General features: G+C 35.6%; 1 protein-coding gene and 1 long non-coding RNA gene across 3 annotated transcripts in view; one reads left to right on the top strand and one right to left on the bottom strand.

Moving 5' to 3' along the window:
* Positions 1 to 25634, bottom strand: part of LOC148223353 (uncharacterized) — a 241709-nt gene that overhangs the window by 45881 nt on the left and 170194 nt on the right. The gene's annotated exons all lie outside the window — the stretch shown is intronic.
* The window catches only part of PRKD1 (protein kinase D1), a 114712-nt gene that overhangs the window by 83557 nt on the left and 5521 nt on the right, over positions 1 to 25634 (top strand). For both annotated transcript variants that reach the window (XM_014891429.2, XM_088167220.1), the window contains 12 exons: positions 1481 to 1691; positions 3332 to 3409; positions 6305 to 6509; positions 8871 to 8994; positions 9722 to 9799; positions 10360 to 10639; positions 12944 to 12996; positions 14089 to 14161; positions 15126 to 15232; positions 15668 to 15829; positions 16992 to 17090; positions 18156 to 18423. In XM_014891429.2, coding sequence (XP_014746915.1) covers positions 1481 to 1691; positions 3332 to 3409; positions 6305 to 6509; positions 8871 to 8994; positions 9722 to 9799; positions 10360 to 10639; positions 12944 to 12996; positions 14089 to 14161; positions 15126 to 15232; positions 15668 to 15829; positions 16992 to 17090; positions 18156 to 18423 — 1738 coding nt within the window. The remainder of the gene's footprint in view (positions 1 to 1480; positions 1692 to 3331; positions 3410 to 6304; positions 6510 to 8870; positions 8995 to 9721; positions 9800 to 10359; positions 10640 to 12943; positions 12997 to 14088; positions 14162 to 15125; positions 15233 to 15667; positions 15830 to 16991; positions 17091 to 18155; positions 18424 to 25634) is intronic.

Raw genomic sequence — 25634 nt, 5'->3', positions numbered from 1 at the left:
TTTGCAGAGCATGCAGATTTAAACCTCAGGAAGTAATAAACCCATAAAATCAGAGTATGTACTCAGACGTTTTCCACTTTTATTTGTGATAAGGAAAAGACAGATGCTTTCTTACACTACTTTCAGTCTAGTTTCTCTGTGGTGCCCATATATACCTGCCTCATGTATTTTTGCATATTTTGTCTTTATTTGAAAGGACTGTGTTAGTACAGTGAATCTTTATGCCTCTTAGAAAAGACATTTAATTCTACAGCATAATCAAAGAATTTATCTTCATGGCAAGAAATCTATATGAACTCTGTAAGGAAGAAATTTCCTCCCTTCCCATGGCAAATACACTGTGAAGGCAAAACCTAGAACTAATTACTTAGGTTACTCCAAAAGTCTCAGACAGAAACATATAAATATGTATTTTTCTATATTTGGTGACTGGGAAATAGTAATCAGATGGAGAAATTTCTATAGCATTATGTATTTGAATCTAAGCCGTGTTTCAAGTTAATGTCTACCTGAAGTTTCAGCTACTACAGTTTTTGAACCGTGCAGGCTCACTCTCAGTGATTTGTTTTCTAGCCTTTAGTTATCAGATTATTTGCAGATGATAGTGAGAAGAGGCTGAGTTTTAAATAATTAAGCTGTATTTTCTCACTTTTTTTTTCCTTTCAATGTTAATTGTGAGCATAGTTTGGTTGTTTCTCAAGGGCAAGTATTAGGAGAAAGCAGTTTTCTAGGTGAGTTGTTTTCTGGGTTAATTATCATATGTACACCTAAATTAATTTAGTAGAGAAAATAAAGTAACTCTTTTCTTCCAGAAATTCTTTGGATTTCACGCCCTAGACTGTGTCTCTCATATCAGATATGTGTGTATATATATATATATATATATATATATATATATATATATATATATATATATATAAAATAGCTTTAAAGGGGAGGTGTGTGTGTATATATACACACAAACCTTTAAGTACCTATTGTGATCTATTGTGCATAATCTAAATGTGGTATGGTTAGTGAGAGCAAAAATTGTAAATAAAGGGGATAGAAAAACTAATAGTTTTTCTATTGTTAACCTACATGCATATAGAATAACGTAATAATTTTCTACAAAAAATACAGTCTTTAAAGGTTACTTTTGATGTAAAATAGGAAGTAAGAGGTAAAAATGTTTTTTATCAGAATGTAAAATATTTTTCTGAGAAGTTGTAATGAGCATTTTAATTTTGATTAATTTCTTTTTTTAATAAAAACCTTTTCTGTCACAATGTGAAGTACACGATAGTAGTGTTAGCAAAGGTGTTGTTTAGTACCATTCAAATTTTTCAAAAGCAGTCTGAGAGGGGCATGATGCATGTTCTCTTAGTGTTTAAAGGCCTGACTTTTTATGACATATGACAGTGTTACTGAAGTGAGGGAATATATGAATATGATCTTCTTTTAAAAATGAATACAAAACTCCTTTTTATGTATTTTACAGCAAAAGACACCGTCAGAATCATACACTGGGCGAGAGAAGAGGTCAAATTCACAGTCCTACATTGGACGACCTATTCAACTAGACAAGATTTTACTGTCAAAGGTTAAAGTGCCTCATACTTTTGTCATCCACTCCTATACACGTCCAACAGTTTGCCAGTACTGCAAGAAGCTTCTCAAAGGGCTTTTTAGACAGGGTTTGCAGTGCAAAGGTAAGTAAATGTCCTTTAGGAACATAAAAGCTAAGCATAATAAAATTAATAAATTAGTGTTTGAATGGTTACTATGTAGCCTTATTCATGATTTCCTCACTAAACTATCTATGTGTCGGCACATGTACAATTACCCTGGATTAAGCTGCAGTCAAAATTACAGTAATTGGTGTTCTGTGGGAGCTGGCTGCTGGCTGTTCATTCTTACCCTTTGGTGTATGTGCAGTAGCTGACATTTTTCATTCAGGTGTAAATGATCTTGTATTTGGCATAGGTGAACCTGTGCTTACAGCAGAATAGTTAACATAATGGACTATATTCTTATCTTCATTGTTTTCAATCCACAAAGTCCTGTGTGTGAATTGAAGCATATGCCTGAGCCTCAGCAGCTCAGTGTTTTGGGGAAGTTGTAATGGAAGTAAAATAAGATGGGGTTGTATGAGAATTTAAACCCACATTTTTTCAGTGTGATTAATGTGCTCTCAAGTCTCATGGCATTGTATACCTTAGTAGGTGCTGAAGTGAGTCAGGCCCCTTGGATTGTAGCCTAGACTGCTGGCTCACCTTAGCCAGCCTTAGCCAGTAAATACAAAGCATTGTGCATGCTATGGGGTTGGAATGTTGGCTAATGGATGCTTAAAATCGCCTTTCTTCTATTACAATAAATAATAACTATAATAAAATTAATCACTATACTTTGTGTTACTTCTTTAAACCCTGCAAAAACTAAAAGTTGCTTTCATTTAACTTAAGGTGTGATTCTGATACAATTTAACTAAAGCAAAATATCTATCCAAGCATCACCTGCTTCAGTTCATTTTGAATCCTGGTGACCTAAGCAAATTAACCTAATAAAAAAAAAAATATATATATATATCTGTAGTTTGGCACTGCTGTACCTCTAGTTGTTTTTTGCATCAATCTTAAATATTTACAAGGATATAGGCAACCTTAGTATATTTTTTCCTTCCTGACTCTGGTTTTCCTGGTGTGTTAGTAACTTACAGCTCGTAGTTTAAGTAAAATGTGTTCATAAGCCAAAAGAAAACAATTCCCATGACATCTAATGAAGTACTTTACGCATATGAAAGAAGTAAAAAAAAAAATTTGAAAAATAGGGAAAGGACTGAAAGAACCTGCAGTTGCAAGCTGTCTAGAAGTTGCCTTGAGATGTAAAAGACAAATATTTTCTCACTAAAAATTGTTGGCTAGGGCTCTCCTGTTTCAATTTTCAGTCATCAGTATTTCCTATGTAGTCAGTCTCTGAACTGCAGCTGATACACTGCAGCCCCTTCTGCTTCTTTCATTGGAAAAGCAGCTCTGGCTTTGGAGCCAAGCACTTGTGTCTCCTCATCACTCCTCTAGATGAGTCGAGCACAGCACTTTGGCTGCTGTAGTGCTGCTCCACCCAGCTACCCTTGGAAAGGCTTTTTTTCCCCTCAGAAATGTGCTTCTAGCATCTTCATCCTGTTCTTCCACTGAAAGGCAGCATGGAGCCAGGCTAGTGCACACTCTCTGAACATATGACTTGTATTAATGAAATGATAGGGCTTAACATCTATAGGCTGGAGAGCAGGAAAAAATATAATTGTGTCCCAGAAAAAGAAATAATTTGGCTGTATCCCTTTCTCACTTATCAGACTGTAGATTCAACTGTCACAAACGCTGTGCTCCTAAAGTGCCAAATAACTGCCTGGGGGAAGTTGCCATTAATGGAGGTAAGTTGCATTAACAATTGTTCCTGTAATTGTTTAAATCATCAGTTAAATTAAAGAGAAATGTAAAACTGTGACGTGTACAAACACACATTTTTCCATTGCTGGGGAGTGGCTTTTGCTCTGCAATATTTCTGTTGTATGTCGAAGAAGAAGTGCAGGGGGAATGCTGCGAGTAGCTCATACATCGTTAGTTCAGAGTGTGTTTCTGCCAAATAGGCAGCACTGGCAGACAGGCTGAGCTCTGCCACAGAGGTGATGTCAGCAGCAAAATGGCCCTGTGATAAAGCCTGGGAAATGCAGAATGCCAGAGGAAAGCCAAAAGCCACACATGAAAAGCTGGCACTCACCTGGCAGCTAGAAGCACAAAATTTTCTTTTAATGTGAGGGGAGAAAAAAATGGTTATGGATATCTTCCTGACAGGGAAAAACATACCTAGAAGAACGAGGAATGCCCTTCAGAAAAAAATTCCACTATTTACTGATGGCATAAAACTAATCATACCAGTTGCCACAAATCGAGTCCTGACTATCTGCTGATTTTCCCACGTGTGTGCTGCTGGTTTCGTGTTAAGTATAAGGGTGTATGGGCAGGCTTGACAGACGGTACTGGAGGAAAAAAAGGAGTGGTTGTGGATGAGTTGTTGATCGCCTTGAAAATGTCACTTTCCTGTGTGATACGGGAATGAGAAGTGTGGTGAAGTGCTCAGTTTTCTAATGCATATTACTGTGTTAAGTTGTCAGCCTAAACTGCTGCTGAGGTTAATAAAGTATTACCTTGTGATGCATTCTTTTTCTGTTAAATCAGTGGTCTACTTTATTGAAGACATACCAAGAAATTCCAAAATTAGGAATGTTAACTAATATTTTTCACAGTGTTTCTCATAGTAGTGTTACTGTATTACTATAAAGTTTTTATGTTCAATAGGAAAATTACTACAGAAACTAAGTATTCCACTTGAAATGTGACAAGGCACATGGTTTTCTGGAAAAGTAAATGATGTCTTCCTATTGAATATCCTGACTGATGTACCTCTCGCTGGACTCTTGCAGTCACTATTATTTTTTGTTTTTTAATCTTACACCATCTATACCTCACTTAACCATTAACCATCCCCTAACACAACTATTTCTTCAGGAGTGCAAGTAATGCTGCCAATGAAAATTTGTGGTTTGGTTTATAAAAACTAAATTATACACCATGACATGTTAATTACATTGATGGGAGTATAAAGTTTTCCCTGAGATTTGCAGTCAGAGAAAGTAACTAAATCTGTTTATAAATGATAAACTTTTTCCTGCATTGATGCAGTTTTAGAGAGGAGTGATTGATCTAAAGTGCTGTGAAAAGACAGGAAGGAATATAAACTTCGTTTCTGCACAACTGAACTAAATGAACAAAATTTACATTTCTTTCTGAATTACTACTCCAAATTCCCTCTTTCCATCTGAGGCAGCTGTATTTCATCCCTCCAACACACCCCCTCTGCCCTCTCCCCACATTTGCTTCACAAGCAACACTCGACTTTTGTTTGGACTTTCCTCCTGACACGTGAATGTGATGCTGGGCTAATGGGAAGTGATAGTTTGCCTCAGCAAAGCTTATGCAGAGTCACTTGGGGTGAGAACACACATTCTGGGCTTACTCCAAGTATATTCCTTGAAGGTTGCAATCGTAAAATTTATAGTTTGGCTTTTATACACCAAATAATATTCTTAGTATGATATACATAGAATCCTTGTAGAAATCGGAATTGTGTGTCCTGAATGATTGATAGAGAGTCCCTGGGATTATCAAAGGCAATTTTATCTTGCATCTCATTTGTATTTTCACGGTAATTTGGTGCACATTATTTTCAAACTTAATAAACAAAATACAGTATCTGTCATTTTGTCCATCTGCTGTGTGATGCATCTTCCCTAAAATAGTAGGTGAAAGAAGAGCTGAAGCAATGAAATTCCAAGTATAGTGTCATTAGTAAATTCATTATATACTAAATGTAAGGAGTTATTTTTAACTGTTTGTAGGTTTATTAAAAATAGAGATTTTAAAAGTGTTATAGGAATAGCAGAGAGCTTTGCACTGTGAAGTGTAATTCATGACTGAATAACTGGTTCTGGTAGAGTTGAAGTATGTGTCTCTTAATCACACATCAGTTATTTATATCCAAATATCTTAAGACTACTGTACATGAAAACAAACTTTTCCGATGTGCACTTCTAATTTCAGTGAAATGCCATAAATTCCAAACATTTTGTTGTCAGACAATTCAGTGTGCTTTTTCTTGTGTTTTGTTGCCTACACCGGCTGTCAAGCATCTTCCTCCACACAATTAGGCAAAAGTTGCTATGAGAAATTATTTGATGTGTTTCATGTGATTTTAACCTTTTTTCAAATTTCTGAAACACTACAACATCCCAGAAAAACTAATGCTGTCTTTACCCTCTGACTGGACTAATATTCCAGGTAAATCCATTCACAAGCAACAATGCAACAAAAAGTTGTTTCATACTCTGATCTTGCTTAATTTGGAAACTGGAAAGTTTAATATAATTTAAATATAAGCTGGATGATGCTATTAATGCTATGCCATAGTCAAATCAGATAAACCCTAAGTCTGGTTTTTGTGCTTGTTGAATATTTCTTTTCTAATGGCAGGGAGCATTGTTTCAGTGGTATTGATTTTTTTGTGCTGCTTTGTGCAGGGTTCACAGAAAACATTGTTCCTGTGCAAAGGAATATACAGTTCACGTTATAAGTGTCTACTTATATTGTCTAGATGCAGGCAATAGACTTCCAAAGAGAATTTGAGTTTTTTGGAAGCTTAAAATGTGCCAGGATGTTGTTGTTGGAGTATTTCATGTTTTTAGGTATTAACTTGAGAAATTATATTCCAGACCTTCTTAGTCCTGGGGCTGAGTCTGACGTGGTCATGGAAGAAGGGAGTGATGACAATGACAGTGAAAGAAACAGTGGTTTTATAGATGACATGGAAGAATCTATGGCTCATGATTCAGAGATGTCAATGACAGGATGCCATAGTGACAATGGAGAAATGCAGGATGCTGATCTGGATCATGATGAATCTAACAGGATGATCAGGTGAGCTGAGGAGTGAGTGTACCTTCCATATTCCTTTGTATTTATTTGTATGTATCATGTCTAGGGCTCCAGGGGGAATCTACGTGGTCACTCTTCTCACTCATTTAGAACGGGGAATGCTGGTAAAATGTTGAGCATTTGAAAGTGCAGTGAGAATGTTTCACTGATTATATGCATTAGTAATTTAAGAGAAGCTTTATTGACAAGTTGAAGTAGCATTTGAAAACTTATGCAAAAGTAGTTCTTACAGGTCTGTTCTCATATGAAAATGATGTGAAACTAAAAAAAAAAAAATCTATTTATTTATTGTTTACTTACTTTCCAAGGCATTCTTTCCCTGGTTTAACAGTGCAGTGCCTGGTCATTTAAATAAATAAAATGTGTAAGTGGCTATGGTGTAACCAGATCTAGATTAATTGTTTGTATTTTTAGATGTCTTTATTAAAAAGAAATGTTTGACAAACTTAAAGTAGTAATTTGAAGCAAGTTGCAAAATAGATTAGTGCTTTGAAATGACTGTTCAGGAAGGAAAACAGGAACTGAGTTGTGCAATGTACCTCAGAAGTGAATTAAGAGAAGAAACATCATTCACTTATTGGAACTATCCAAGTAGTATGGAAAAGGTAGGGATTATTCATTGTCAGGGAACCTAAAATAAATTAAGGTAATTTCAGCTGTAATTTCCTTGATGCAAGGATCTATACTCTGACCTGCAATTTCCTCTTTTATTTTGCTTGTTGGGAGTCTCAGTATGTTCTCCTTATTTCTCTGTTAGTGTCATACACCTGTTGCACTAATAAGAAGCAATCTATTTCAGCAATATGAAGTTTTACTTTATGCAGCGTTGAACTCCTGTCATGTTTATCTGCATAGGTATGATGTGTATGGTGTATAGACACCTTGTGTCATTGGAATATGAGCCTGTGCTTAGATCACAAAGTCGTTGTCACAGAACATTTTAAATTTCCAAGTTTTATTAAGCAGACAGCATTGCAAGTTTTCAAAATAAAGGTACCCAATACCAAAGACTAATAAAACATTTATAATTAAGATACATGTTTTAGTTATGTAAGGGACATTCCTGTATTTCCAGAAATACCCCTCTGTAGTTGTTTCTAAGAGTAGTTTCCGTATCCATGGATATTTTTAAGTGATCCATAAAAGGCAAATAAAAAGTAAACCTTTTGTCAGTACAGACAAGAATAGCTAAATAGAAACTGCAATGGCTAAATCATTTTTAGGCAGAGAAGAGATATTAACTATATGTTACATACTTAATTAAACTTTCAGACAGCACTTTTTGCATTTTGATGGGAAACTACCAATTCATGAAACTTATTTCCAGGATGCATTATAGTGAAGCAGGGCCATCTGCAGACATCTACAGTTACAACAACTTTGGGAACTTAATATGTTATTCTTTTCCTAAACACTATCAGCCCTTTTTGTTGGAGTTGTTACACGAATAGCTTTGCTAGCATAACACAAGAGCGCTGTTGTGCAGCATCACTGCATTGCAGCATCACTGTTGAAATTTCTGCCAGAAATAACCAAGTATTCATGTTTAGGACTGAACAGATTGAGTCCATATTCCATTACACTGAATCTGCTTCAGGAGTTAACTCTAGCAGCACGGATGATTGTCTAGGTTGCTTCTGGTTACTAGCAGACTTTATGTGATGATGTTATCAGGCATGCTGTCACATTCCCAGCTTCCCAGCTTACTGTGTGTTGGCTGAATGGTAGAAAGTTGCAGTGTGCATACCCCACAAGGCAATGGGGTTTCACCTTAAGTCTTTGAGGGTAGAGTAGCTTAAATCTCTTTCTCTGAGAGGTTCCAGTAGATTCTCTGCTGTGCCTGGCCAGGGTGTGTGCAGCTGGGCGGCTGACACATTTCTACTCTGTAAATTATCATCACTCCATTGTGTGTTTGAGCCCAAGCAAAATCACAGGACAGTAATCTGATGGACAGTGTCTGTGGAGGTTATGAGGGATTCAAGATCGAGTACTGCTCTGAATCATACATAGCACAAGCTTGAGCAATGGCTCCTTAGCTAAGGCCCTAGTCATTTGGTAATTTTCTTAGCTCATCTTTAGAAATATTTTTGGAAGGGTGTGTGTAAGCTTTCAGAAGGTCTCTGACATTCTCTTGGTGCAGCATTACAGTCTTTTTTCTTTGTAATCTTGAGATACTTGGACTGACAAAACAAAATAGCATTCAAACCAGGTCTGCTAACAGTGACAAAAATGAATGTGGGTATATTCTCTCTGTGTGTGTACATGTATTCTGATTTTAAAGATTTTTTTCTTTTTGTCCAAAGTTATCTTCTTTTTAAAAGCCTTTAATGATTTATTCTTAAGCCCTTCAACCAGCAACAATATTCCATTAATGAGAGTGGTACAGTCTGTGAAGCACACAAAAAGGAGAAGTAGCACAGTAATGAAGGAGGGTTGGATGGTTCACTATACAAGCAAGGACACACTGGTAAGAATTGTTACAGAAGACCTGTCTTCCAGTACATGTTATATTATAGTATAGAATCAAATCCTGACAATACTCTCATAATTTACAGTGACTCATGTGAAGAATTTTTTGCAATTTTTATGATTCCTAAAGTCCCAATTCTTATCATAACTAGAGACTGGCACTGCTTGTAAGAACAGGAGACAGAACATGCAAAAAACATCTGATTTTACCTGTTGCATTATCGTAGGCAGCCAAATGTAAAATCATTGATAAAGAAGTGAAACATAACGTTAAGGCGTTCTGTAAAGTAGCTTTACATTCCAGCTGCACTCTCCCCAGTACTTACTGCCAGTTGAATTGAGACTTTTGTAAAGTATATTTAGTGTAGAAAAAGGCTAAATTCATTCCAACCTGCTAAAAAGGTGGGTGTTATAAGGGATACAGAAAGAAATTTCAATTGCTTTAGGATCATATATACCAGCAAATTGTGCTGAATGTTTTGCAGACATCAGAATGACATTTTAAATTTTTAAAACTTGTACAATTTTAACAGAGCTATTCCTGAAATAGCAGAGCATAATAAGAAGTCTATAAATTCTAAATTCAATTATAAAGTCTTCATTAAAATCTTGTAATAGTAATTGAGTCTGTATCATTTACAGTACATCTCTTCAAACTAAAGAAACACTTTGGCAGTGCTTTTGTGAAATGAACATTTCATTAATTTACTTGTTTTTCATTGCAGAGAAAGCGACACTACTGGAGGCTGGACAGCAAATGCATTACACTTTTTCAAAATGATACTGGAAGCAAATATTACAAAGTAAGGAATATTTTTCAACCTCTTTTTATACTAGCAGAATATAAGGACTAAATTGCTAAATAGATGCTTCCTAAAAGTACAATAATAGTGTAACTTCTATCTAGGTTTTGGTTTTGGTTTTTTTTTCATTATTTAAGCTGCATATGTATGTTCTGCTTTTCACAAACAAGTCTGATCAGAAAGGTGTCAGCTAACAAGGACCTATAAAATGTGTGTTGTGGAAATGAAAAGTTTTTACATGAGAAGTCAACAAGGTTTTATTTTCTAATGGAGTTCTCTTGATATATGGATGGCCCTGCTTTTTTTCTGAAGGTACCTCACTACTCTCTTGGATAAGTTCAGTTAAATAATTAAACTTCTATTTAGTCTTGGAGAGAAACACTTAGTATTTTACCATCAACAGCCATCTGTGTCACAGAGTTTCAGGTTACAAGAGCCTTCTTGTTTGTACGAGAAGCACGTGGTAAAAGGCAATAACTGATATCATAAACTAATCAAATAAAGCTCATGCTGAAGTTTTATATCTTTGCACAGAAAGTAAAATATTTTTTTCATTTTAGGAAATCCCATTGTCTGAAATTTTATCTCTGGAACCTGCAAAAACTTTCACTTTGCTGCCTCAAGGAGCCAATCCTCATTGCTTTGAAATAAGCACAGCAAATATAGTCTATTATGTTGGAGAAAACATAGACAACCTCTCAAGTGTTCCACTGAATAACAGTGTTATCTGCAGTGGTGTTGGCATTGATGTGGCACGAATGTGGGAGATGGCAATACAGCATGCCCTGATGCCTGTCATCCCTAAAGGGGCATCAACTGGCTCAGGACCCAGCCTGCACAGTAAGTCTATTCATTTCTTCCATTTCTGATAAGGAGAATCACATCTCAAATGACATTGCTCAGTCTTCTGCACACATTGAAAGCATGCATTGCACAGGACTATTCTGTCGTGGCTTGTCACTTGTCTTCCATATTATTTTAAACACCACAATTTCTCATCCATGTGTTTTCAGTTTGTAGTAGGACATCTGTATTGATATACAAGATGCAGATATTTTAGTAAGCAAATAGTTATGAAATTAGTAAGCCTTCTAATTCAAATTTGTGTTGCTGGTGTGAGAAATAGCCTCCTTGTGCAGAAGAATGAAGTTTTCTGAGCTCCAGTTCAGAACTGATAGATTTTTTTTCCCATCCTGACTGTAATTTATGTTGCTAGCTGAGTGCAGAAGCAGCTCTTCACTCGTTGAGTCACTGCAGCATAGATTATATGCTCCCTTTCATCATATTAGGCTGTACAGCTTCCTCAAACGTTGTCCCATTCTGAGATGAAAAGAGCTCAAGTGTGAATAACAGCTATTCTAAGCACAACAAGGCATGTGTGTTATCCAGGACCAAAAGTACTGAATATATCTTAGCTTCCAATATACATACCTTTGTGTAATTCTCTAGCAAAGGTGACAAAAGTTTATGTAAACCAAATATGAGACCTGTTTAAATCTTTCTTGGGTACTGATAATAAAGTAGTACAGAGCAAACAATTCCCCACTACTGGCCATGTGCTTCTGTGTTTGCTCTGTACTTCTGTTCAGCCTTGTCAGTGTAAAGAGAGTTTGGATGTGTCTACATAATTTGGATTGGACCTTTTGTTGCAACATACACCCACTTTAGCACTTGACATCTGGATGCTGTTAATGCAGCACAAAATGCTAATGAGACCACAAGCCCTTCAGAAACCAAGTAATAACAACAGGCTGTGGCATTGCATCTCCAGGCACAACAGCTCACATATCAGATTAAATCAGCAGTGTCCTTTGCTTTCTCAACTGGAATCTGCTATAAAATAGTGTCAAATTCTGGATGTCATTTCCATCAGACTAGTTGTCTAGTGCCCCTGGTTTGAGTCCAGTGTAGCTAAACAAATCACCTAAAATACTGGACTGGGCATGACAGCTGTCTTATCTTCCTCTTGGAAAGTTTTAAAAATTTCTTTACAAGTTAGTAGTTATCTTTGGGTTTTATGTGCAAAAATTAAGGTGGTCTGAGACCTTTAGAACTATTTCTTGTGGACAATGAGAATGACAGCAACCTTCTTTCTTTTGCTCAAAGTCTAAGACTTTGTCTGTCTTTGTCCACGCTTTTTTTTCATGTAAGCACAGCAGTACGTAAATTTGAAAACAAACTGGCAATGATTAAAGACCTCTCCATAACTGAAATATTCTATGCCAAAAGCAGTTGTCCTAAGGAAAGGGAATAAGCCATATGAGGCAGAAGTTACTCGTGTTACTTACTGCAACTAGGATTAGTGCTGATGGGTAGTAGCAAGTGTCTTCAGTGTGTAATGCAGGCCTTATAGTAGGGGACACTAGTTTCAAAATTTTTGCTTAAACAAGTGGAAAGTCAGCATGAATGAGATTCTACCCAGAAGTAGGAGACAGAAGTGACAGTGCTCCAAAGAAGCAAAGTATTCTCTTTGTGTAATGCAGTTAGCACTAGGTATAGTCTGAATTTCCCCTCAGTGAGTTTATAGTTCAAATGCTTATGACATGCTTATAACATCCTAAGCTCCAAATTGATAGAAGCTGGATCTGGTGTTCATTGTATTAAAATGCACGTGCAAGGTTTTGTGTCCATTATGTTTAATTTTTAATTTTTAATAATGTCTGTTAAGCCAGTTGAAATGTGTATTACTTGTAACAGTATGCAGTCTCATTTGAATATGTATTTGTCTTCATCTGAATAGCGTCAGATATGTTGTAGGTGACTAAATAAATCAAAAATATTATTAAATACTAAAAAAAATCAGTTTTGTTGCAGTTGTTACTTGGATGAGATACAAAGCTTCAAAATAGAATGGGAAAAAGCAATAAAGCTTATAAATGGGAATTATGAGACTTCATTATTAAAAAATTATTAATGAATTGTATAATTCTGGTTTTTCCCTACAGTGCAAAACTGTTGTTCAATTCATGTGATTGTGGGCTGCTGTATAATTTTATATTAGCTGGTAGTTGCACAAGCTGACCTAATTGGTCCAATTTCTAGAGCTGTCAGTGGATACTGATGTAATATGAATGTCATTTCCTATTACTATATGTTTGAACTAAAAGCACAGCAATCTAAAGTATATTTTACTTTCTTCCCTAGGGGATATATCCATCAGTATTTCTGTGTCAAACTGCCAAGTCCAAGAAAACGTGGTGAGTGTTCTCTGGATGCTGGTGCTAGACGTGCTATGATTAGGCTGGCAAAGTCATTGATCTGCTTTCAAGAGGAGTGTTAGGGGAGTTCCCATCAGCCATTTCTCACTTCCTTTGAGGAAATTAACAAACAATTAGCTTTTTAAACTTTCGACAAAAGCCATCTTCCTGGCGCCTTTTCTCGAGATGCAAGAATTATGTATGGGTAATTTCCCAGCCTTTAACTGTGGGGCTGTGTAGGATGTTAATTACCAAATGGAAAAGCGAGGTGCAGAAATTACTAGTTCATTTGTAATTTGAAATTTGTCAACTGAACTTTGTAAAACTGACTACAAACCTTGATAAATACACCATTTCCTGTCATATCTGAGAGATCAGATACTCGCTGTTGTCTGATGATGAAACTCTATCCAAAGGAAGAGTTGCATATATCATAACACACGCACAGAGAGAATTCTGTGTTTCTTTTACTCTGGGACAGTTAGACACGGGTCATGTGGTCAAGTTAAGCAGTTACACTGCTTGTTTTCTATCTCATGGCAGGTGGAAAAAATAGATATTCCCTGCAGCCAGCTAAAGTTTTGGGACAGCTCTGGTAGTTGTCAGAAAAAGATTGCAAACAGATTGCCTGCTAGGGATGTGTCCATTTGTTTCCTAACAAAAAGTAAGACAGCCTTTATTATGAATTAGATACTCTTTTACTCTTTGTTGTATATGCTGCTGGTTAAATATCAGCAAAATAAAACTGAACTACAAGATTTGATGTTTGTTTGAGTCTCCCAAATGCATCTGCTAACAGCTTGTGCTTTAGCCTGTGTTACAGCACTGAGAAATAGTGAGACATGAGACTGCCTCTCTGGCACAAATGGAATATTTTTACTCCTCTCAGTCAACCTGTTGAAGATTCATCAGCTTTTACAACAATTACAGTTACTATGGCTTGTAAGAAAACACACCTGAATTTTTTGGCAGATAATATATTTTAAAATGTACTGTACTAAAAGAATGCTATTTCCCACTAGAAAAAGCAAATGAAATACAAATTTTCTTTCCATGTTCTTAGGGCTTAATATCTGTTGTTTATATAAACAGGATATTAGCACTGTATACCAGATCTTTCCAGATGAAGTATTGGGATCAGGACAGTTTGGAATTGTTTATGGAGGTAAGGCTTTGGTGTGTTGTACAGTTATGCTTAAGATAAAAATTTACTTGATTGGGGAAAGTATTTGGACTCTGAAATGTTTTATTGCAGAAATTAGTTGTCTGTTGTTTCATTTAAGCAGTATACATTCAACAAAATCTATGTTTACGTTTTGTGTTGATGATATCATTTTGTAGATTGAAGTTTTCTGCCCAGTAGTGGGTCAGTGTATATCAGTAACTTCATATTCTCTGGAAGTTCTAATAAAGCAAGCCTGAAAGTGCAGAAAGATGTTTTTTGAGAACTGCAATGGATGAAAAAAATATTATTCTCCCTTCTGTGTTTCTTTACGTGTTCCAGTAAGGCCTTTTTTAATTGTTTCTTCAGTGGCTTGTTAGAAGTGTTTCTCTTTTTATTTTCTTATTAATTTTTCCTCTCTCTTTTCTCCTTTTTTTCAGCAGTTTTTTAGAGGTGTATTTAAGTATAGCTGTTCTTTGAGACAGTGTGAAGTGAGAAGTAACAACAGATTTCTCACTGAGGTATCTCTGACTCTGATAAACCTGGGGCATGCACTGACATGCCTAAGGCTATCACATATTTCAATATTTGCTAGTGTGGAGCCAGCAGTGAAGGACTAAACCTACAATGAGCCAGTTGCTCAGAACACAGCTGCAGCTTATATATATGAGAAAATTAACTTTGCATCTGTACTGTTGAGATGTAGAGCTAACTTTCTCATATGCTTGTGTCTTACAGGCATATAAATAAGCTTTATATGCTTGTCAGGATTTATAAGGCAATAGTAAGGAAAAGTTCTGTTATGAAAGGGTAGAAAGAAGAGAAGTTACAGAAAACTTTTAATGTTTTACCTGCAAACTAGCTCTGAGAATTACTTGGCTATGGCCATTTGTGTAATCCATAAAAAGGGAACACTTTTCATAATTAATCACATTAATTGAGAGGAGCTTTTGTTTTATTAATGCAGGAAAGCATCGCAAAACTGGAAGAGATGTTGCCATTAAAATAATTGATAAACTAAGATTTCCAACTAAACAGGAAAGTCAACTTCGTAATGAAGTTGCCATTTTACAGGTACTTTTCTGTTCTTCTTTTCTTGTTTGTTTTTTTTTGTATTAGCTCCATTATTTATTTCTATAAATACCAGATAATAATATAATGATTTTAATTTATAATCACTAGTGTTTTTGCAAAAATATTAGTATTTTTGCTGTTTGTTTTCCATAAAAAGCCAAAACGTATCAACAGTGTCACACTAGGAGTTACAATTTCTGCAGTTTTAAGCACTAGGCAGTAAGAAAAATGTATCTTAAACTAATTTGAAATTCATACCTTCTCCTATATTGCTCCTAGAAATTTTGTCCCTGTTGCCTACAGGTTAGGCACACAGTTTAAATTATGAAGTACTAAAACATTGTCTGGTTTAGGTGGGGGTCTGAAGTCTGGATATGTAATGATAAAAGCTACTGATCATATTGAGAAATCTCATGCTATATTTATCTTAAATAGAATCTTCATCATCCTGGGGTTGTAAATCTGGAGTGTATGTTTGAGACACCTGAAAGGGTCTTTGTTGTTATGGAAAAACTCCATGGAGACATGCTGGAGATGATCTTGTCAAGTGAAAAGGGCAGATTGCCAGAGAGAATAACTAAGTTTTTAATTACTCAGGTAAGAAATTAATTACAGACCTAGAAGGAGATTTTGAGGTCAATTATTATCACTGTTCCTTATGTTTTCCTTTTGACATAATTCACCTGCCTGGTTTATGAAAATCTGAGTAAAACAGGAGTGGTAAACCAGTTGCTCGTATGATGGAAGAATTAAGCACTAGAAAGGAAAGCACTAAAAGCAAACTGTTGAAGAACTAGAAAAAGAAATTGGAGCCTTTTGAACTGTCCAATATCAAATCAATGCAGTTCATACTATGCACTGTTAAACCTTGCTGAGACTGAAACTCAGTGTTACCTCTGTCTGATTCTGGATTCCATTATTACTTCTATTAACAATTGATGTGGTATTTATTTAAGCTTCCTGTTGTTATATTCCTGTAATATTATCGTACTTCTTCTTTGGCAGCCCAAAATACTGGTTTAAATTTAGATACACAGTTCAGTAATGAGCCACCTCACAGTCAGAGAAGCCCATGTTTTGGCAGTCGAGAAAAAAAGTAGCAGGAGGAACAGTATTATGATGTTTATTATTATAAATTCCTTACTTGGGGTTGAACTTAACAGGTTTCCTAGTTTCCAGGCTTTAATGTACAAAAGTGCCACCAGCTTTAGAATTTGAATTCTTCTGTTCACAGATTCATTCAGCCTCCCCATATTCACTGCTCTAATTCGGTTGCAAATTCTGTCAGCCCCTGATCAAACACAAGGAACTGAGTCAAAGCCACACAAAAAGGATGTTACAGTCACTATATTTATTTGTATGTAACAGAACAGAAATACATACAACACTCTCCATTCTTTCTCTCATCGAGAAAACACTTCAATTGGATCATAAAGTATTTGTGAAATGTTTTTAGTTGAATCTAGATATGAAAGGTCATTCTGCACATGTTACTACTTGCAAAGATTTCATGCACAAAAAAGTAAACAAATATTTAGAACCCAGTTTTTAAAAGATATTTATGATGTAAACTCTTGGAAAGGGAAAAATTATATTCAATGCAGTGAAACATCAAGAAAACTTGAGGCACAGCATTTTGGGGATTTTTGGGTTTTTTATTGTTGACATTCTTGTAAAAGGTACATTCTTGCTGGATTGTTTTTCTTCACACCAATCCTTGCTTAAAAAAGTGACCAAAATTTGATTTGTTTATTCACAGATCCTTGTTGCTTTAAGACACCTTCATTTCAAAAATATTGTTCACTGTGACCTCAAACCAGAAAATGTGTTATTGGCATCAGCTGATCCTTTCCCACAGGCAAGTAGAAAATGCCCTTTCTTAAGATAAATTGTTCTAATTAATAAGTGTCAGCAATGTTTATGTAAACAAGAAAACGGTTAGTGACCTGTTTGCACAAAATTTTTAGGTAAGAAAAATTTGATCACTTATTCAAACCACTTTATAAAGAAATTATGTTTGAAAATCCTTGACTCTTGTCATTTGTCTAAAATATTGAAATAGCTTTTCAAGTGTGACATTAGCTACTTGCGTGATCATTTCTAATTTGCTCACCATTACAGCACAAACTACTTGGCTGATTGATTTGCTCCAGAAAGAAAGTTATTTTTCTGAAAATTTGGGTAGGGCTCATGCAAAACAAGAGCTTCTTCTTTAATTCTATGACTTTAAATGCCATGTAGATCACAGGGTATTTTAATATACATTCTGACTGGTTATATTTCTCATTAAAAGGTATTTTTATCTGCTTCTGTTACCTTCAGTCTACGGAGTTCATCTTTAATCTCCCTTAATCACCCATATTCAAAATGAGTACTATTGATAATTTTTAAATAATACCAAGATCAATATTTGCAAGGGAAGGATCTATACTGAGTTGTTTTAAGTGAGAATTTTCAAGCTGCTTACTCTGTTACTTTGTAGAACTCAGACAAGGAAGTTTGCAGAGAGTATAACTAGATCCACAGTAAAATGAAAGTAGAGGTTTAAGAACTAAATTTTGTCAAGTTGCTTGTTTTAGGAAAAAGCCACAGGTAAAACAATTTTCCTGTTTGCCGTGTTCTTTTACTACGAATGAATAAGTATTACTATATATTACACTTTCATCAGGAACCTGAGCTGTTAAGCCTACCCACAACTGTGTTTTATTCATGGAATGAAGGAACAGAAGACATACTGTGCACTGCTATTGTGGTCTGCTGTTTTAGTGGAATAAGAATATTCCTGTCAAAGAGGAGTTTAAAAAAAGTACACTTGAAGGAACAGTAGAGATGCATCTTGCAACTAATTGATGATAAAAGCTCCTCAACTATGTATTTGATAATAAAAATAACGTGTCTTACTATAGCATTTTTCATTAAACAGGTGAAACTCTGTGATTTTGGCTTTGCCCGAATCATTGGAGAGAAATCATTTCGGCGTTCAGTTGTAGGAACACCAGCCTACCTTGCTCCAGAGGTTCTGAGAAACAAAGGCTATAACAGATCTCTGGATATGTGGTCAGTGGGTGTCATCATTTATGTCAGCCTCAGTGGTACCTTTCCATTCAATGAAGATGAAGACATACATGACCAAATTCAGAATGCTGCCTTCATGTATCCACCTAATCCATGGAAGGAGATTTCTCTTGAAGGTAATACCTGTTTGTGGCTGTTCTTATATAAAAGTGCTACAAAGAGTAGATGTATTTTGCTTTTATATTTTTTTTCCTATACATAACAGGATTTTAAAAACATAAATTCCAGTAATGTAATGTGTTTTGTGCTAACAGCTGCTTTAGACATTCCCTACAGAGCATGTATAGACTGCATATGGCATAATCTTCTCTCGTGGGATCTCTCCAGGAGGTGTTGAAGGAGGCACATAACCACCTACAGCTGATATTGCTGTAGAATCTGTGGGAAGCTTAAGCTGCTGTAATTGGGCTTGTGTATATTTTTTTTATGCACCTCTTCATTCTGCTCTATTGCATCTGCAGTCTGTTTCTTGTTCTACTTGTTCCAGTAATTGAGTTTGGTTTCAATAGGGTGCTGTACTCTGATATCTTTGTGTGCAGAAGATAAAGGTGAACAATTCTATATATGAGATTTCAGGAACAGTAGGAGAAAATGTCATACAAGAGGCTTTATACAGGGGGAAAAGTCTTGGAGATAACTGTGAGACCTTTGAAATTCGAGTTCTGGTCAATGGCGTCAAAGACTCTTGATAAAACATGAAAGAACAATGTGACTAGTTCTCTAGGAACATCTTTAAAGAAGGTAAATCAGTTCTATTAAAAACGTGTCTAAACACAATTGAGTAGGACATTTTAAAAAATAGCCACTTCTGGTTTCTGTAACATTTTCACATACAAAGCATTTTCAGGCAACTTGATTTTCTTTGAGACTTTTTTTTAGTCCAGAATGATGTAAGATTGTAAGTCTTAAAGCAAAGAAACATTATAAGCATCAGATTCCTATATCCTTTTCTGAATTGTAATATGTGCCAAACTGAATTACAATATTAGCATTTAAAATTTCTGGTATTTATAGTACCGTTTTTCTGGTTTTCAGGTGATACGTTTAACATACCTGTTAAGCACAGTTTAGAGCAGTGTGCCTAATGCTTACTATAATATATATTACAGCCATGTGAGATTCTTTTCTGAAAATGCTCTGAGAGCATTGTTTGTTATTTTATCTCAGTGGCAGATGAAGTTTGAAATCTGTTGCATAAAAAAAAAAAAGCTATAAATCTGCACAATTACACACTGAAGTTCTCCTGAACCTCCACACACTTTGATATGTAAGCTGACAGAATCTGTTGGCAGCAATGCTTTATCTGTCGCTAGAGATAAGCAAACAGCAATCAACACAGGGGAAGCTGCAAGAAATTGTCTCCCACAAGTTTCTACTGTGGTAGACAGAAGATCAATTTTTACACTCAGAGGTGAAGATTCAGTTGAGCACCTACAGAAAACTCACCTACTTGGGTGTTATCTCTCCATTTGTAGAATCACACCCTTCATTAAAAGTTGATGAATACCAGGCTGCAAGCATGCAGAAGGGAGGAAAACACATTTTAAAAAATTACTAAATTAAAATCTGCTTATACATTGTGATTTTATTACATATTTTGGATTGCTAGGTGATGAGCCACTCTGTTGTGCTAAATGAAAACCTGGAAAATGTCTGAAGAGACTCCATTATGTCTAAGACAGGTAGTTGAAGTCTGGATCTTAGGGCTCAAATTTGAACTCAAATTCCATATTACTTAGGGAAAATAAAGGAATGTTTTTTCATGTCCTGCTCCACTCTCCTGTGCAGCTTGTCAGAGGGCAGTGCCCCTGTGGACCTGCTGGTTCCGTCCAGTTTCTGTTACCTCTGACAGTGCAGCATGGTTAAAATGCAAACCTGTCCTAACACATATAATCTGGATTATAGTTCTGAACAGTGCCATGTTAATTCATGCTGCAAGTGATTGAATCATTTAAGGGAGAAACACAGATTATTTTAAAGGTTTTATGAAGGAACTTCTGCCTGCCTATTGCAAAGATTGGTGCTAAGGAAAGGCGAACAGCAGTTAAAACTTTTGTGTCTTGTCCATGATTATTACTGTGACTCAGAGAGCCAAACTAAAACTTCTTGCAACTGTAGCTATTCCAGCCCTCTCTTCAGACCACTGCTCACGTAAAAATTTTAAGAATAGCTAAACTTAGTTATTGCCATCTTCTACTTTTATCACCATCAGAGAGGAAAAAGCATGTATTTCTTTGAATTTAATAGATAGTGCAGCAATTAGAGTAAATTATGCTGTGTTTAGCATCACTTTGGTTTTCATGTGCACTTCATGCTTTTCATGATACTTGCTAAACAACAGCATATTAATTTGTGAACTGGAAGGCAGAGGGTAACAAAACTTTAAAAGAAAAAAAAGGAGACGGATCATATGTAAACAATGTGTCTGGACACATAAACAGTGGTAAAGTAGTCTAAATATTCCCATTATGTGTTACTTAGTCAATTACTGGTCTTTAAGTAAAATTGGCCTTTAAAATTTTAAATAATAGATAGATTCATAAAAAATACATGGCCCATAACAGTTTAAACTGCATGGTAATATAAATAATATACTTAAAGTCTAACAGATTCAGAGGAAAAGCATGTGGAGATAAGTTGTATTTTGGAGGAAAAGTGTCATATTGTGCAATATTCTGGTCTGTGTTAGTTTATTTTCTTTACAGTTATTTTTCTGTAGCATTTTCTAGCAATTCTTAAAATAAAAATCTGCAGTCACAAGCCAAGACAAAAGACAGAACCTATTTGAGGATAATATTTTTTGAGTGCTTAATCTTTTTAAGTCACCATCAACAGTTGTCTTTCCTTCCAATCGTTTATGTCCTCTCTTTCCATCAAGACTTCCTGATGAGAAATTTTGTTTTTCTTGTGTAATGTTTTGTCTTTCCTTTTCCCCATTAAAATGTAACGTACAAAAACTAGGACTTCTTAATTTTGTAGGTCTCAGATTTCTCCATAGGGAATTCTGATTTTTTACCTAAGTGGCTGCACTTTTCCTTATTTTTCCAGTAACTTCACTCTTTTGAAAGAACACTTCCCAAAACCTGAGTCTGGTTTTGGGTGTCTAAATAGGATTGTAACACATTACTGGAGATAAGTAGTTTTTGTGGCAGACATTTGGTGTGGTTTAGAAAACTAAGTTTTGTCAGAGCCATTCAGCATTTCATTGCCCAGTCTATTTCTGCTCTGTCTTCAGTGTTTGTCAAGCCAGGCTACATTTCTAAATTCACTGAATTGCTGTATGACAATTTGAACTTTATTCAGTCTTAATTGCCACATTTTACTAGATACTGATACAGAAGAATCTACTTCAGAATTCTTACCTATTTTATAACTTCAAATTTCACATGTCTCAAACATGGAACCTGTTTTCAACAGCTTTGCTGTTTGTTTCCAGCTTTGACCTTCCAGTCTACCAAATCTGTATAATCTCAAGAAATTTATTTTGACTTAGCTACATGTTACACTAAATAAATACTGCTAAATATAAAGATAGAACACCATGATGGAGTTCTACCTGCTAGTATATTTTATGTACTATGTCTTCACTGTGGTAGCTATTTTTTTTTAACTGTATGGTCCTAAAATGTGCTATGTCAAGATTGGAATTATTTGTGGTGTGTTTCATTCTGCTGTCGTGTTTTCATAAAACATTGTATTTATAATTCTTTTTTCATCAGCTACTACCAGCACAGCTATTACCCCTGGCCTGATGGGCTGCGTGATGTGCACATTATTGGTTAGGTGCTTCACATTACTTAATATCATTAAAATAATTTGGGAACAAACAATGCAATTCCTATCATCCATTAAATTTGATCATATTACAGTTGTCCATGTTACAATGCTTTGTAGTCATAAATAAATACCACGGCTGCCTTTGAGCCAGTATTTCTTTATACTTGTTACAACATAATGTGACTAGAAATTCTGAGTGCTTCACATGTTAATTAGAAAGTCACATGAATGAGTGAGCATTGAGTACGAGGTCAGTGCATGTTATAGCTCAGAGATGCTCTCTGCCTCTGTAAATGTTTAGCTAGCTGTTGAAATGGAGGTCTTGGCTCTACTTACACACTTGCTAGGATAAATTAGTATTAGGAAACCTCTCTTGTAGGGTACAGCTTAGAATTGCCAAGGATTTCTTCTGAGAGTACAGCTGAATCTATGTCCCTGAAGATCTCAGCCAGCTGAAGATCATTTTCTGCTAAAGTAATGCATGTACACTAGAGCGTTTGTCAACAAAGCTGTATTGACCAGCAGCAGAAAAGGGATTTGTGTGTATGAAAAAAATATAATAATGATGACCTCTAATCAATTAACCTATTCTTAGAAAAATCCAGGGCCTAGGAAGTCCTGGACCTCCTATATTAGTGACAGCAGCTTAAATTTGTACAAATGATGGCAGTAAAAGTAGGTAGTATTCTAAGTGTACTTTTAAAATTCTTAATCAGTTATAAATTTATCATTAATTTAGGACTGCTTTTTTTTTAATATCCTTAAGGGGATTTCTTGTTTATAACCTACATAAAAAATTTAAATCTGTAGGGAAGGACTAAATGAATGATATGTTTGTAATAGGGTTTTCGTATATTTTGTAAACTTTGACATTTATATGCAGGTCACATCCTAATTGAGTTAAAGCAGTCATTCCTGTGAAAAGTAATTATTGTGTTAATTTGATAGTTAGAGTGAAAATTGTGACTTTGTCTGTACAACTATTAATTATTTACCACATTAATAAACTTGCATAAGCAGTATAGAGTCATGAACCTCCTGACTGTGTAGGTTCTTTCCAGTGAACTGAAACTAAAGAGCCATCTTTCCTAAAATCAAAGGGATACAGAGCTTTTTAAATTTCGCATTTAAATTTTCCTGTTGGGGATTCTGCTGAATGATCACCTATCTGAAAGGCCAGTACTCATTCTGCTGGAGTAGTTGGCTAGTTTATTCCCTTTAACAAAGTCTCCAATTCCTGGAGCATTGTACTTCCTCAGCTGACTGCTTGCACTATCATGGAAGGTAAACAGGAGTCCATAAAAATGTTAGAAAAAGCACTTCCATAATCGTCTCAGAACTTTCACTCAGGTTGCCTTCTTGGTGATGAGCTAGTGCATTCCCATAGATGGTGTGCAGACCATAGGTGGTCAGTCTTTCTTAATGCTCTGAATTTATTTAATTTTTGATTTTACAGAGGAATACTATAAAATTTTATAAAGCTCTTAAAATGTCTGATAAGGATTATTTTAAAACCTGATTTAAAAAAAAATCAGTACAAATGCATAAAAATATTTAAAAATACTATATAGTTACTATGCTCTTCTCAAAACAGCTTTATCTTCCTCGACAGAATAATTAATTTTGCAACAGATGATGCCCAAATTTTGTCCCCTGACGTTGTATGTCTAGAAGAAATGTTAATACCTTCCAAATTTTTGTCTTCAGTATTTTTAGGCAGTACAACTCAAAACTTAATCAAGCAATTAAGTGAGGATTTTGTTCTTTTTTTAATTCAGAAATTGAGTCAACATGAATCTCACTGTTCATTCATTTTACATGAATTGAAGCCAGACTAAGCTTTCTAAATGGTGGCTGTAGGGCCACTGTCAGAACAGGATGGGGTTTTTGTGAGTTTAAACAGAGAGAAAAACCGTGAACTTTCCACGTCTTTTAAGCATTTTAATTCCAGCACTCACAATGTCATTATTAAGCTTCATAAATTCTTCTTTGCTTTTCACTGCACTGTTCTTTTGTTGCCCTGCCTGCATATATCACTTGCATCTTGGCTTCTGTTACTCAGACAGAACTCTTACAAAAGTTCAAGAAGTGGCATTTCTTGAATTGCATAAAAAGTAAAAATAGTGTAAAAGTACTATTGCTACAGATAAAAAGAAGCAAAGACTCTTTGCTGTTGAAGCTCGTGTTTTCTTCCTTCACCTAAGTTTGAAAACTTTGAGTTATAAAGCAAATGAAATTGTATCAGATAGTTTGAGTTTTTACTTCATGTGTACTTCTAGTAGTCGTGTTGCATTTCTGCTTATTTATTTATTTATTTGTGCTTATTTCTTAAGAGGCAAGGGATAGGCAAAACTTTCCTGGCAAAAAGAACCCTAGATAAAAAACTAAAACAGTAGAACTGGTTAGAGAGACAGCAATATTCCAGTGGTGAAACAAGCAGACTATCTGTGTAAATGGTTCTCGACTGCTCAATTCTGATAATTGTAACCATCCAGGAAAACTGCCTTGTCACTCTCATCATAGTTTTCTTCTCTATCTTTTTTGTGCACCTTCTCTAGTGATTTTTTCTAGGCCAGTGCCTTTTTGGTCTGTTCAACAAGCCATTGGCAATTTCCCCCAAGAATACAAAGAAATATGTTATTACATGTAATACATCTTTGTCCTGAAGTGAAAAAACGGGCAAAGGGGCCCTGCATCCTGTTGTAACTTGAGGGAGATTGAATAGCTAAATATGATTTCATCACTTGTAAGGCTCACAGTCATATCTGCTTCCAATGGGTTGCACAGAAGGAATGTAACAGAGACATTATCAGTCCTCAGTGGCAAGAAGAACATTCAGTAGGTACTTGACAGTTCCTGAGGCACATGCTGGGATATGTGCACCTACATCACAGCAGTTACCAGGACAGTCAACCCTTTCATCGAGTTCTTGACCTATTTTCCAAACTGAGATTCATAGTAAATGATTGAAAAATGAACTCTGAAGGTCATACACATCCAAATACCACTGAAAATAATAAAGAAATGGTAGCCCTACTAAATTCACATTCAGCACTGGCTTATGTATCAAAAGACAGACTAAAGTCTTACTGTAATTCTGCTGCATTTAAGGGTAAGTTGACAGTGTTGCAGAAAATGCTGATGTTTCCTGATACCTGGATATATACTGCAGTAGGTGAGGGACTGTTTTCCCCTTGGAAGCATCAGATAAAAATAATAGTCATTATTTTTGATAGGTGATACCAAAACTGTCCTGTATGACTGACTTTGCAGTCACTTCCCCATAGCTTGGAACTTGAGAATGTCTCTTACAAATCAAGGGGAAGAAGATTAACCCCATTCTTTTGGAAAACAAATGAGTGTCAAGAATGATGCCATCTGTCAGTAATGGCCCTGCTGGATATCCACTGAGTTTCTTACCCCACATACAGTTCACCAGCATTTTGAGAGGGAACAAAATAAACACAAAGTTAGAGAACTGAGCATTAATTGTACTTGATGCTGAAAGATACAGTAGATAAGAATCTGTTTGTCCACAACAGAAAAGTAA

This window comes from Sturnus vulgaris, chromosome 6 (assembly GCF_052056855.1).
Source record: "Sturnus vulgaris isolate bStuVul1 chromosome 6, bStuVul1.hap1, whole genome shotgun sequence".
NCBI classification, from domain to species: Eukaryota; Metazoa; Chordata; class Aves; order Passeriformes; family Sturnidae; genus Sturnus; species Sturnus vulgaris.
This window is presented reverse-complemented; position numbering and strand designations above follow the sequence as displayed.